The sequence below is a fragment of the Arachis ipaensis genome, chromosome B7, assembly GCF_059453495.1.
Source record: "Arachis ipaensis isolate K30076 ecotype BB chromosome B7, ASM5945349v1, whole genome shotgun sequence".
Taxonomy (NCBI): domain Eukaryota; kingdom Viridiplantae; phylum Streptophyta; class Magnoliopsida; order Fabales; family Fabaceae; genus Arachis; species Arachis ipaensis.
In genome coordinates, this window is record NC_142442.1 from 5,784,069 (window position 1) to 5,797,507 (window position 13,439).

At 29.2% G+C, this 13,439-nt stretch overlaps 2 protein-coding genes and 1 non-coding gene across 3 annotated transcripts; all 3 read left to right on the forward strand.

Moving 5' to 3' along the window:
• The first annotated feature begins 251 nt into the window (after window positions 1-251).
• LOC107609208 (Leucine-rich repeat (LRR) family protein) lies at window positions 252-3,181 on the forward strand. Its single transcript, XM_016311081.3, has 6 exons — window positions 252-731; window positions 1,418-1,489; window positions 1,656-1,799; window positions 2,142-2,213; window positions 2,314-2,385; window positions 2,827-3,181. The coding sequence occupies exons 1-6, from the start codon at window positions 511-513 to the stop codon at window positions 2,897-2,899; spliced, it is 654 nt and encodes a 217-aa protein (XP_016166567.1). The 5' UTR covers window positions 252-510; the 3' UTR covers window positions 2,900-3,181.
• Window positions 3,182-4,000: 819 nt separating this feature from the next.
• Window positions 4,001-4,084, forward strand: TRNAL-CAA (transfer RNA leucine (anticodon CAA)). Its single transcript has one exon. It is a non-coding gene; the product is annotated as a tRNA-Leu (tRNA).
• A 4,001-nt stretch (window positions 4,085-8,085) lies between these two features.
• On the forward strand, window positions 8,086-13,151 carry LOC107609914 (L-ascorbate oxidase). Its single transcript, XM_016311972.3, has 5 exons — window positions 8,086-8,484; window positions 9,145-9,237; window positions 9,327-9,539; window positions 10,703-10,906; window positions 12,050-13,151. Exons 1-5 carry the CDS (start codon window positions 8,170-8,172, stop codon window positions 13,025-13,027), a joined length of 1,803 nt encoding a protein of 600 aa, XP_016167458.1. The 5' UTR covers window positions 8,086-8,169; the 3' UTR covers window positions 13,028-13,151.
• The last annotated feature ends 288 nt before the right edge of the window (window positions 13,152-13,439 follow it).

The window sequence follows — 13,439 nt, forward strand, 5'->3', positions numbered from 1 at the left end:
AAATTTATAGCCAATGAGTTATAGCTCAAATGACATAATTTTCTCATACTCAATTAAAATGTTTTTCGAGTCTCCTATCTTTAGTAAAAAAAAATAAAATAAAATCTATAGTTCAAATTGGATAGTCTCTCCATACTCACCTAAAAAGTCGCCAGTCTCCTTATTTTCGGTTAAAAAAATATATATAAAAGCTAATTTAATAATTATTTTCTATGAACATTTGAATTATGTATTAATTATTAAAAGAAAATGGGGGGAGGCAGCAATGTTTTACTGCTATGTTATTCCCAAAGCCGATACTCTCTTCTTCTCTCATACTCAAAGATTCTCTCTCTCTCTCTCTATTTAGTTTCTGCCTTGAGCTCCTTCTTCTTCTTCCTCTTTCTATTATTATTTTCCACCAAACCCAAACACAAGAAACCATCCCAAAACCCAAACCCTAACTCAATTCCAATTCCAATTCCACTACCACGTGTTCAGATCAAACGCTAACTGCTTCGTTTTCACACCATGGAACTACAATCCCTATTCTTCTCGTTCCTCTTCTGCTTTTCGCTAACCCTAACTGCCGTTCACCTCGCCGCCGCCAATTCCGAAGGTGACGCACTTTACACTCTCAAACGGAGTCTCTCCGACCCCGATAACGTTCTCCAGAGCTGGGATCCAACACTTGTTAGCCCCTGCACTTGGTTCCACGTCACCTGCAACCAGAACAACCGCGTTACTCGAGTGTATACTCTCTCTCTCTCTCTCTCTCTCTCTCTCATGTCTTTGTTTGTGTGTAATTGTTCTTTTTGTGTAGTGAATAATGATTCTACTCGTTTCTTCTTTGACATTTTGCTCCCCTTTGTTAGATGGGGGAAAAATTGAACTTTGCCTTGTTCTGTTTCATGGGGATATGATCGGGAAATTGTTAATTTTTTGTACTATTGTTCCTTTTTTTTGGGGGGAAATTGTTATTAGATTTGTACTTTTTTGCTTGTTGTGGAGTTTTTTCTTCTTAATTTTTGTTCTTTTTACTCTGTAAGTCAACGCTTGTAAATGAGTTTTATACAGGAGTGATTCTAATTTCTGAGGTTCGTGGTTGACTGAAGGGATTGGGTTTGTTGTTGAAATTTCTTGATATTACAACTTTCAGTTTATGTTTTTGATGCTTCACTGTTTTAAAACATAGATGTTCTTCTTCATGTTTCTGTTTGCAGAAAAAGCTTTAAAGGAATTTAGCTAGGTGCCTCTAATCCGTATTGTGTTTTTGTTTTATGGCAGTGGCTAAGTATCTCTTTGATACTTGATTTGATATTCTTCAACCTGTTAATGTTATATTTTGGAATAGAAATTGCTAATTTTGGATTGACTGAAGTAGTTAGTATTCCATTGATATTTTTTGTAATTGATCATCTTGTGTTACTTTCTGCAGGGATCTCGGTAACTCTAACCTATCTGGACATTTGGTACCTGAACTTGGGAAGCTTGAGCATTTACAATATCTGTATGTTATATATGCTCTTTGGTTTAAATTTTGTTTGTTACCGTGGGTTTACGAATGTCGAACGAGCACATAGCATTTTTACTGCAGTCCGCTGTTTGTTGTAGGTTGTAGTGTTTCATATTTGTTAGTTTTTGCTGTTTACTTTGTTCTCTTATTGCTGATACAGTGAGCTGTACAAAAACAACATTCAAGGAACTATTCCTCCGGAGCTTGGAAACCTCAAGAGTCTTGTTAGCTTGGACTTGTATAACAACAACATATCTGGCACCATCCCTCCTTCACTTGGGAAATTGAAGAATCTTGTTTTTCTGTAAGTATGATTAATGACTATTAGTATGACTAAACTATTCCTCCAAGATGATGTAGGAAATATCCAAGAACCTTTTCAACTGTTAAATCCTTTAACTAGGCTTCTAGCTCGGCGTGAGATTAATTCATCAATTAACCCCTTGAAGCTAGGTAAAATAAGTTCCATAATTTAGATAAGAAATAACCTGACCTAGTAGTCCCATTCTGGAGTGTCGGTAGATCTTTGCGTTTTTCAATATGATATGGCATGACTTGACACATCAGTCAAAATACTTATTTTTTGTTACTAATTTGTCATAAGAATCACCAGCTTGCATGTTTCTCATAAGTTTTTTCTTTGCAGTCGACTTAATGACAATCGATTAACTGGCCCGATCCCCAAGGAACTTGTTGGTATATCAAGCCTTAAAGTAGTGTAAGTCAAACTGTTGTCTTTATCTTTATATGTTCATAAAATTGTATAGTGATATTATGATGTGTGCTTACAAAGAGCCTAACCGTCCACGTTATCTCAGGGATGTCTCTAACAATAACTTGTGTGGAACAATTCCTACCTCTGGGCCATTTGAGCATATTCCATTGAATAAGTACGTTTTTCAAGTTTATTTTCCATCTATTTAACTACTATTTGCATGTATTTTTCTCTTATTCTTCATGTGGAGCTATTCATTGGTTTTTTCTTGACCCTTATATGTTTTGGTTTGGAGAAGAGGTAAGAGGGGCATTGTGGGGGATGCAATTTGTTGTTTGATGGTGAAGATATGTGGTAGTAATATTGTATGTGAGTGCACATTATATAGGAATGAAATATTTTTTATTTAGTTGGATCCCTCATGTAGCAGCATGCTATTCGAAAATGGGAATTTATTCATTTTCTTGTCATACATGAGTTTCTTTACATTTTTTACTTTTCAGTTGCAATCATTAAAGCTTGCCTTTTAGAATTTAGCCACAATATGTTTTCAGCTACCTGGCTATCTTTTTCCTCGTCCTGTTACTGAACGAAAATCTTTGTTTCAATATTGTAGCTTTGAGAATAACCCTCGGTTGGAAGGCCCAGAGTTGTTGGGACTGGTGAGCTATGACACAAACTGCTCATGAACTTGATGGTTTGGTTGGGATCTCAATCTGGGTTGGTTGGAATTATAAATATGTATTATTATTATTATTATTATTATTCTGAAAATTGAAGTGTATTACCTCATAGTGTAATGGGCAGTGGTAAATGTAGTCCTTGGTATATGTAAAAAGAAAATCCGTTTACATACTGGAGAAGAGCATTGGCATTTGTAACAACAGTATTGTGATCTTCCAATGATGTTGAAGACATTAATATCCTATTGATGTAATACTAGAAAAGAATCGACTTGGTTACTGATGAAACTATTTGTGATGCTGTGCTCTGTTGTCTCATCTATTTGGACCCTGTTTCTGCTAATTACCATAATACAAACCAAATAGGATTGTAAGGATTATCATCTGGGTAATAATGATTGGTGTATTGTGTTAAAAATTATACCATTGAATTATCTTGGTGCATGATCTGAGTCCCAAATTTAGGACTAATTTGGTGGATGACAAGTTTGATGAACTTCAATTAACAAATAGTGGTGCTTTTCACTTCCCGCCTTTGGGGTTCAACAATTAATTATTGGAGACAATAAAGCTATTTTTGATGGGTTCCTTTCAATCTTTAATTTGTTGCAGATTGTCAGGTTTCCGGGAAACATGTGAAACAGATGCTAGGGAAAAAGTATTCAGTACTATGGCACTTAAAACACTTACTGTTTTGGTTAACTGAACAAAGGACCAAATTAGATTCAATTATGAATGCTCCCAAAAGAGCAATTCTGCAATTAACACAGTGCAAGTTCAATGCGAATCTAACTTCTTTAGAATGAAGTCTCATGCTAGATTGCCAGTATTCAATACAAGTATTGATATTTTCACACCTGACAAGGGGCTCCATAGATAAAGACAATGTTATATTTGAAGGTTCAAAACAAAAGCTCAATCGGTTAATTTTAGTTTTTTTTTATCCAAAATTTTAAAAAAATCTATGTGGTTTCAACAATTTCAATGAAAAGTTAGTTAAGTTAGTTAGTAATTGCAGTTTCCATTGGTATAGGTTATATAATTTTATGGACACGTAATTCACTATATTTATATATTAATAAAAATTACAACATGAATACCAACAAGGTCAGGATGGCCGAGTGGTCTAAGGCGCCAGACTCAAGTTCTGGTCCTCTAACGAGGGCGTGGGTTCAAATCCCACTTCTGACATGTTCTCATTTTTCAACATTTTTTTGTCATGCAAAGTTTTACCCTGTTTTTTCTAAAAGCTTCACTAATAATAAGTCATGACTGCACATCCTTTTAAGGCAAAGTGTGGGCCACCATACACTTATTATACGGACCTTTCGAGGAAAATCTTGGGCCCAAGATACATAATTAGAATTTGAATTCTTTTCCCCTTGTGTTTTGAGGTGAAGTTGGGACAATTATTGACCTGTTTCCTAGTCAAACTACATTATATCAAACCAGGATGTAACATGAATCATTCAATCTTTTTCACCATTTACATTTAAAATATGTTTTTTTTTTATTAATGAGTTAACTTGCTATAATGCATCTATATGTCTATATATTGTTTTTCTCGAAGCATATATTAATATTCTTTTGTCTATTGTGGTTTGTTAGAAAACCAGGTATTGCTTGAAAATTTTGAGTAACACTAAGCCTTCAAGAAAGCTCTCCTATTCTATGTGAAGATTATTAATTTTTAGTTCCCTATAGCTTTCAAACTTTCCTAATAATAATGCTCTAATCATGGAATTTTTTTTCTAATATTAAATTATTATGAGTGAAAAATTTTTAAAAAATACCCAAATTATGTGTTATACGTTGCTATAGAATTTTATAAAATGTCAATAATATTTTATCTTTTTATAATTAAAAAATATTTTGAGATAATATTCAATTTGGTCCATGAACTTGCATGCAAGTCTCAATTTAGTTCCTAAAGTTTCAATTGCCTTTATTTAGTCCCCAAACTTTGTGAACATAACTCATGTTAGTTCTTGAAATAATTTTCAACGTACAAATGTTAATGGAACACTGTCGTGAACAATCGGATGCCGCACTAAACTTTGTAAAATGATGTCGTTTTAGGTTTGATACTCAAATAACCCAAAAACAACATCGTAAATGGTGTTTATTAAAATTTTACCTAACAAAATAAGTGATACGATACCGTTTTTGAGCTATTTAAATGCCAAAATCAAAACTGTATCATTTTACAAGTTTTAGTGTGATATCTGATAGTCTATAACAGCGCTCCATTAACGTTTTTATACTAAAAATCGTCTCAAGGACTAATATGAGACACGTTTATAAACTTTGGGGACTAAATAGAGGCAATTAAAACCTCAGAAACTAAATTGAGACTCGCGTTTAAGTTCAGGGACCAAATTGAATGTTAACTCAAATATTTTTTTTAAACAAAATGTCAGTCTGTTACCATAACAGTATAAAATACTAAAATAATCAAATATTTTTATATTTCACATTAAAATTATCTATAGCTAAAAAATTAGCCGTAATCATGGTCTGTTAATTAGAAATATATATTTTGAACTAAATGATAGTTTTTGAATTTTCAAATAATTTAAACATGAATCTGTATATTTGTGTCAATTATTGGGTTGTATGCATTCTCATCATCTCATGTGCCAAACTGCAGTGACAATGTGACATAGTTTCCTAATTGAGCTTTGCTGCTATGATATCACACATTTCTGTTTCCATCAACTTTACTTTAGTTATCAACTTTATGCAATTGTGGAAATTACACCAAACACACCACTAACCTAAACTAATGTCTCACACAAATATATAAGCATAATTTATAGAACATGCCCATCACTACATGACACATGTGCTATACATCAAATATTAAATAAGAGGCCCATCATGATCAATAATAAATTTACATTATTTGTTTAAGCATGAAATATATACTCACAAAAAACACAAATTATTTCACCACATAATCAAAAGTAACAAATTTTATATCTACTATATTTAAATTATCAAAATTATTATTTATATATCAAAATCAGCTACTATTTATTTGTTTATAAATATATATTATTATTTAATTTATATTTTAATATATATTTTATACTAGTGGATGATTTTAGTATTTGATTTTTGTGTACATTTAGAATGATTGTTAAGTTATTTATATTGTTAATATATTAAAATTAAAATTTTATTTTAATCAAAATTATTTATTATCATAATATAAAAATCATCGTCATTACACAATTGTCTGTTGTGGATGTTGAAAGAGTGTCCATATATAAAATTATAGGACATTGATAAGGTAAAAGAAAATTTTCCTTTTGTAGAGGTTTAATTTATTTTATATAATAATGATAATAATCTAGTGTGTGCACTCCATAGAAGTGCAGGGACAAAAATGGAGTGGGGACCATAGAATATATACTATAACCCCTCAAATGTCTCATTGTCTAATTTTCATATTGAAGGAGAATAATTCTTGTGACTTTGCTCTTTAGCTCTAATTTAAACACAAATCCATAGAAAGAAATGAACCCAATAAGTTATAATTACACCACAGTCTGTCATTATCTAATTTTCATATTCCAAATATATAAACTAATTCATCTTTATAAAAAGCTAAATTATAATTAGTTCAACAAAATTTTCTAATTTGAGTAACAACCTTTTTTTTGTTATTTTTTATAATTAAATAAAATATTTAATTTTCAATTTAGATTAAAAAAATAAAATTTAAGTTTAAAAATTATTTTGCTGACATCATTGCATGCGAAATATGTATAAAGTATTTGTTATTCATTTGGCTTTTATCCCTCTACTTTGAGATAATCTTACCTTTATTTGAAATTTTTTAATATGGTTAAAAAATTTCAAGATCAGGTAACTTTACATAAAATTGATAGTTGAGAGTCAATTAAATAGTTTAACTAAATTTTCATCTAAAAATTTTTAGTTATTAACTTCACATAAAGTTGACTGCATCTGAGTTTTCACTTTCTAATATACACAAAATTGTAAATATTTTATCCAAATTTAAAATTAAAGAATATTTTTATTTAAATAAAAGCTTTTTTCTGGTATATCTAGATATGTATCCTTTTAATTTTATGTAGGTAGCAACATTTTTTTTTATTTTTTTTCCCTTTGAATTTAAAGATAAATTTATTTTGTTGTCTACAGTATTTTTTAATTTGATAGGATAAGGACTAATAAATATTAATAACTAATATGATTTAATATTATTTTAGATTGTAACTGAATTTGAATGAGACGATAGATTTACCTATTTCTTGAAGAGTTAGTTATATCAAGTTTAAATCTCAGCTAAAAATTAGAATGAGGGTTAGTAATCTTATAATGTGAGTGGGTGAGTGTGTGAGTGGTGTAATGGCAAAAAAAAAAATGTTATTTTGGATTGAGCATTATCATTATTCTTAGTTCATTTTGAGAACCACTTTTGTCACAAGTTGCAATTTAGGAATGTTCTTAAATCAATAGGGAATGGAACCTGAAACTTTTTAGGGATCAATAGCAGTGCATTATTCCATCTTTGATACTTTGTTTTAGGGATCCATCAATACTTTATTCTCATGAATTATTATATTCTTTTTCCATTGATCAAATCAAATCTGCTTAACTATCTATTATTTTCATTTTGGATCACTCATTTTTTTTCATTTTTATTTCTTAATAATGTGCAAAAATATCATTGATGTAAAGTGTTTTTGGCTTCTTACTTGATATTCTTTTGGGGTATAACTTGGCGAATATTATGTGTATTTTATGATATTCTTTAATTTTCGATACTTAAGTGAGTATTGTTTGTATTTTATATAAAGCTAATTAATTTTATCTTGTAAAGTGACTTATATAATCACTTTGATATCATAATTAACTCTGATATCATATTTGTTAGTCAGTTATAATTGTATATAGTAATAATGACAAAAAAAAATCAACCTTATTGTATTTAAAGAATAAATATTCGTTGTGTCAGTTACAACTAAATTATAACAGACAGATCATAAAGTAACTAAACTACTCCAGAAAATTATGAACATGCATAATATGACTTTAATTTCTTTCATACCATAATTTGAGATGATTAAACTTTAATTTGGAGAAAAATACTAATAAATAATTAATAAGCTTAGTACAACAGCAACACTCATAACTCTATTCTATATATATATGTATACATGGCCTCCTTAGCTTACCACATATATATTTCTAGATATACATACAACCAGGCACCAGCCTTATATACTTAGTTAATTTTGAGAATGAGGTTGAAAGGTGCAATAAGAAGTATTAGGGTTTGTTGGTCCATATGGTTAGGTTATGTGATAGTGTTATTATCAATATTAATGGGATTAATAGGAGGAAGTAGTAGTGTTAGAGTTAGAGAGTATAAGTTTGAAGTGGGATACATGAAGAAGAAGCCAGATTGCATTGAGAATAGTTATGTTATGGGAATCAATGGCCATTTTCCAGGTCCAACCATTAGAGCTCATGTTGGAGACACTCTTCATATTTCACTCTTTAATAATATTTCCACCAATGAACCCACTTCTATTCATTGGCATGGAATTTCACAGGTTCAATTCCTTTCCCATCTTCATTTCATTATAATATTTTCACATTTTCCTCCACTATTTTGTTTGGTTAGTAATACTAAGAAGACAAAAAAAAAAAAAATTTCGTCAGAACTTGTCTTATTTAACATTTAAATTAAATTTTGACTATTTTTAACTAAATTTTTTTGTTATTAAATATTTTTGTATTAAATCTGATATTTTTCTGTGCACCAACCGGTTTTTTTTTTGGTTGAATTTTTCTCTTTTACTATATAAGATATGGTATTATTTGAATATCTAAATATATGATATCTATAAATACCAAAGTCTATCTAGTTAGAAGTGATGAAAAATAAGAGTTTGAGAATTAGAATAATAAAAAAAAGTATATTGAATGAGCTCAAAGGTTACAATTTATAAAATAAGTGTTATATATTAACTAATACAAAATTTGAGAGTTTAATGTAGTAGTTGTTGGAATAATATGATTTTCTTTTAATTTAATGATTAAATGAATCTATGTAAAAAATTCATGATTTTATTATTTTTTATTTTTCAAAGATGTAACTAGTATTTTTCATATATAATAAGAAGAGTATGGTTGAGTACTTGGATCCAATTAATTAATGGTATATATATTATTTTCAAATTAAAATAATTTTTTTTGTCTTGGTGTTTCAGCATGGAACACCTTGGGCAGATGGAACTGCTTCAATTTCACAATGTGCAATAAACCCAGGAGAAACTTTCCATTATAGATTCACTGTTGATAAGGTAATTAATATATACATTATTATTTAATTATTTGGCTATATAACATATATAATTAAGCATATTAATTGATTAATTAATATATGGTGAAGGCTGGTACATACTTCTACCATGGACACTATGGATTGCAAAGATCAGCAGGGTTATATGGTTCTCTAATTGTGGATTTGGCATTGGGACAAAAAGAACCATTTCATTATCATTCTGAATTCAACCTTTTGCTTAGTGATTGGTGGCACAATACTTCTCTTCATCAAGAACTTTCCCTCTCTTCCAAACCATTCCAATGGATTGGAGAACCCCAGGTATATATATATTTTATAATATACTTATATTTATACAAATTTAACCAAACAAATACATATCTAGATGATATGTTGTTGATTATTATTATTATTATTATTATTATTATTATTATTATTATTATTATTATTTTAAAATTTAAAGTACACTCCAACATTTGACATGCATTGTGACATAGGAATAAAGATAAAAAAATGGAATATTTTGAATAAACGGATTCAAATGCATTGCAAATCAAAATCTAACACGAGATATGCTTAAAGGTGTAGTTAGGAATACTAACATGAAGAATAAAAGCATAAATGTTCTTTGTCATATATAGACATATAGTACATTTTAAAGAATATTTAGAGTAAAGTATATTCTGATTTGAAATTTTTGTCAAAAATTTTAAAAGTATTCTGAATTTTATTGCTTCAATTTTATTTACATAAAAAAATTCCAACTAACTAATTTTTCAAGAACCTTAAAATCAAGTATTATTGCTAAATTGATTCTAAATTTTTTAAAAATTTAGCTACTAGGAATATAATCGATATAAATAAAAAAATTTTGAAATAAAATTAAAATAATTTTAGAAGCATTTTTAAGACTTTTGACAAATTTTAAGAATAAAAAATATACTTTATCCGAATATTTATAGATCAAATATTCTTAGACCATTTTCATATTATTAATGTGCTAAAAATCCATATAAATGTGCTAGCAACTACTACTATCCTATATATCTAAGCAGATTTAAAACCTACTATCTCGCGTAAGTTGTGCATTTTAAAATTAATTGCTTTTGATATAATGTAATAACTAATAATATATAATTAGATGTATATGTTAAACATACAATTTTATTCTCTGAGTCTATGAAAATTAAATTTAAAAATTAATATTGTATTATTATTATTATTATTATTATTATTATTATTATTATTGATGTTGTTGTTAATAAGTTAAGAGGAGTGATAGGGGTATCAACTTTTATGATTTGTAGCCATCAAATAACCATCAATGATGATTTTAATGGTGTGAAATTAGCATGAGATTTCATCCAATAACTCACTTTTTCCTACTGGTTACATGTTAGCCAGAATTTGAAAAAGTTGCTGACCCTAGACTTTTCCATAAGTTAATGCTAACTAATAACATTATTTCGCTATTATTGTTTCAGTCTTTGTTGATTAATGGAAGAGGACAATATAACTGTTCCATGGCAGCTAATATTGTGAATAATAATGCGACGTTACCCCAATGCAAATTTAGAACAAGTGATGAAGAGTGTGCACCACAGATTCTCCATGTTCATCCAAACAAGACCTACAGAATCAGAATTGCTAGCACCACTTCCTTATCTTCTCTTAATTTCGCCATTTCAGTAAGTTCGTTACTATATTGATTATTATATAAGTTTCAATTTAGTTAAGAGTTTAATTTTAATACACTGAATACAACCGTCTAATTATATCTGTTCTATCTTTTAAATGACTATTTACGCGTTTAATCTAAAATATAGTGTAATTAGATGCACGTCTAAAATTTTTTTAGACTTCACACTATATCAACAAAATTATTTTTTTTGATTAATTAATAATTTATGTATGTCTCATTGAAAAGGCATAATGGTGGATTTTAATAAGTTTATATATATATGAGAATGATGCTGAATTCCACCTAGTACCACGAATTTTAAGTCTTTAACTGATGCAGTATGAATTAAAGGAAGAATAATTAGGGTCTAGTTGATAAAGGTACATATAATAAAGCACAAAAGGTCAAGAAAGAATGAAAAGAAGCTATGGCATAGGAAAATGATAGATCAATATTTATGTATACCCATTTTAATGAATTAAAAAAAAAAACCTTCAATTGGGTGTGCTAATAAGTTAAATCAAACATGTTTTTTCAAGTAGAATTAAATATGGAGGATTTGTTAGTAGTGATCCATATAGAAATACTCTTTGGTGATTAGTGGAAGTAGCAGGGCTTTTTAATAATTAAATTATTAGTGTTAATTAGTTTAGAAAAGGCTTTGGATTTGAGCAAGTAGGTGAATTGGTCATAACCTAATTTATTTTAGTCGAGTATAAATAAATAAATAACTTAATATAAAAATATTGAATAAATATAAAAGTTAATTTTTAGTTAGTTAACATTAGTTATTGTTTTATTGCAAAATTATTCTTTTAAGTTTTAACTATAATATTTTACAGGATTTAATTAGGATTTAGAGTTAAGATTTGAGATTTATAATTTAAGATTTAAAGTTTAAAAATTATGATAAAAAAATTTAAAATAAAAAACAATCTAAAAAATTAATTAATATTGAGTAAAAAAATTAGCTTTTAAATTTAACTCTGTAATATAAGTCAATATAGTATTAGAGATAAAATATGTTTATTTAACTTAATCTTTTTAAAGCAAGACTCCAAATCTTAGAACATGTACTCAATTTCTCATTTCTTAATTATATATTTGTCCTAATTATTATTTTTCTTCAATTTGTGCATAATTATTGTAGAATCACAAAATGGTGGTGGTGGAAGCTGATGGGAACTATGTTGATCCCTTTGAAGTTGATGACATAGACATATACTCAGGAGAGAGCTATTCAATCCTCATAACCACAAATCAAAACCCTAACAACAATTATTGGATCTCAATTGGTGTTAGAGGAAGAAAACCTAACACCCCACAAGCCCTAACAATCCTAAACTACAAAAATGCATCTATTTCTTCCTCTAATATTATTATCCCTAATTCTCCACCACCAATCACACCCCAATGGAATGATTTTAACCGTAGCAAGACCTTCACTAACAAAATCCATGCCCTAATGGGTTCCCCTAAGCCTCCAACTCACTATGATCATAGGCTTCTACTTCTCAACACACAAAACCTAATTGATGGCTACACTAAATGGGCAATTAACAACATTTCCCTAGTGTTGCCACAAACTCCTTACTTGGGTTCCATTAAATTCAAGATAAATGCTGCGTTCGATCGTAGACACCCGTCTGAGAAATTTTCTAACGGTTATGATATTTTTAGCCCGCCGATAAACCCTAATGCGAATTTTGGAAATAGGGTTTATATGTTTAATATGAACCAAGTTGTTGATGTGATACTTCAAAATGCAAATGTATTATCCGGAAAGAACAGTGATATTCACCCTTGGCACTTGCATGGACATGATTTTTGGGTATTAGGGTATGGAGATGGAAAATTCAAACAAGGTTATGATGAGAAAAAGTTTAACCTAAAAAATCCGCCGCTAAAAAACACGGCGGCCGTCTTCCCTTATGGGTGGACTGCTTTGAGGTTTAGGGCAAATAACCCCGGAGTTTGGTTCTTCCATTGCCACATTGAAGCTCATTTGCATATGGGAATGGGTGTGATCTTTGCTGAGGGCGTTCAACTTGTGAAGGGCATACCTAAGCAAGCTCTAGCATGTGGCCTTACTAAGAAGATAATGTCCTTCAACACAACTAATAATTAGTTTGAACTTAGGCACTCTAATTGTATATGCCCTAGCCCTAATTAATTTCTTGTTAATCTAATTGTTACAATATATATATAAATACTATATCAATATACTAGCACTAATGTTTCAATTTCTATGATATTTCGGTTGGTATCATTTCACATTATAGTTTTACCTTCATCAAGACATCAACCTTTTAAGGATCACACTAAGTTCAAATTTTATTAGAATTACTATTCTAAAAATTAAAGATGTAAACTAATTTAATATTTATTAAAAAAATTAGATTAGTTTGAGACAAAATTTTCTAACGAACTATTCATTTTGGATAGTTTTGTCAAACTAATTTAATCTTTTTTTTTTGGTCAACTAATTTAATCTTTAATAGGTGTTGAATTAAGGCTCATTTTTTGGGTTATGAAAGCTG

What these genes read in the sequence shown, in the direction of transcription:
- LOC107609914 (XM_016311972.3), top strand. Translation starts at nt 8,170, where the DNA reads ATGAGGTTGAAAGGTGCAATAAGAAGTATTAGGGTTTGTTGGTCCATA. An exon ending in AATGGATTGGAGAACCCCAG is followed by an intron (nt 9,540 to 10,702) that starts GTATATATATAT and finishes TTATTGTTTCAG; the next exon opens with TCTTTGTTGATTAATGGAAG. An exon ending in CTCTTAATTTCGCCATTTCA is followed by an intron (nt 10,907 to 12,049) that starts GTAAGTTCGTTA and finishes TAATTATTGTAG; the next exon opens with AATCACAAAATGGTGGTGGT.
- LOC107609208 (XM_016311081.3), top strand. Translation starts at nt 511, where the DNA reads ATGGAACTACAATCCCTATTCTTCTCGTTCCTCTTCTGCTTTTCGCTA. An exon ending in AACAACCGCGTTACTCGAGT is followed by an intron (nt 732 to 1,417) that starts GTATACTCTCTC and finishes TACTTTCTGCAG; the next exon opens with GGATCTCGGTAACTCTAACC. An exon ending in GAGCATATTCCATTGAATAA is followed by an intron (nt 2,386 to 2,826) that starts GTACGTTTTTCA and finishes TCAATATTGTAG; the next exon opens with CTTTGAGAATAACCCTCGGT.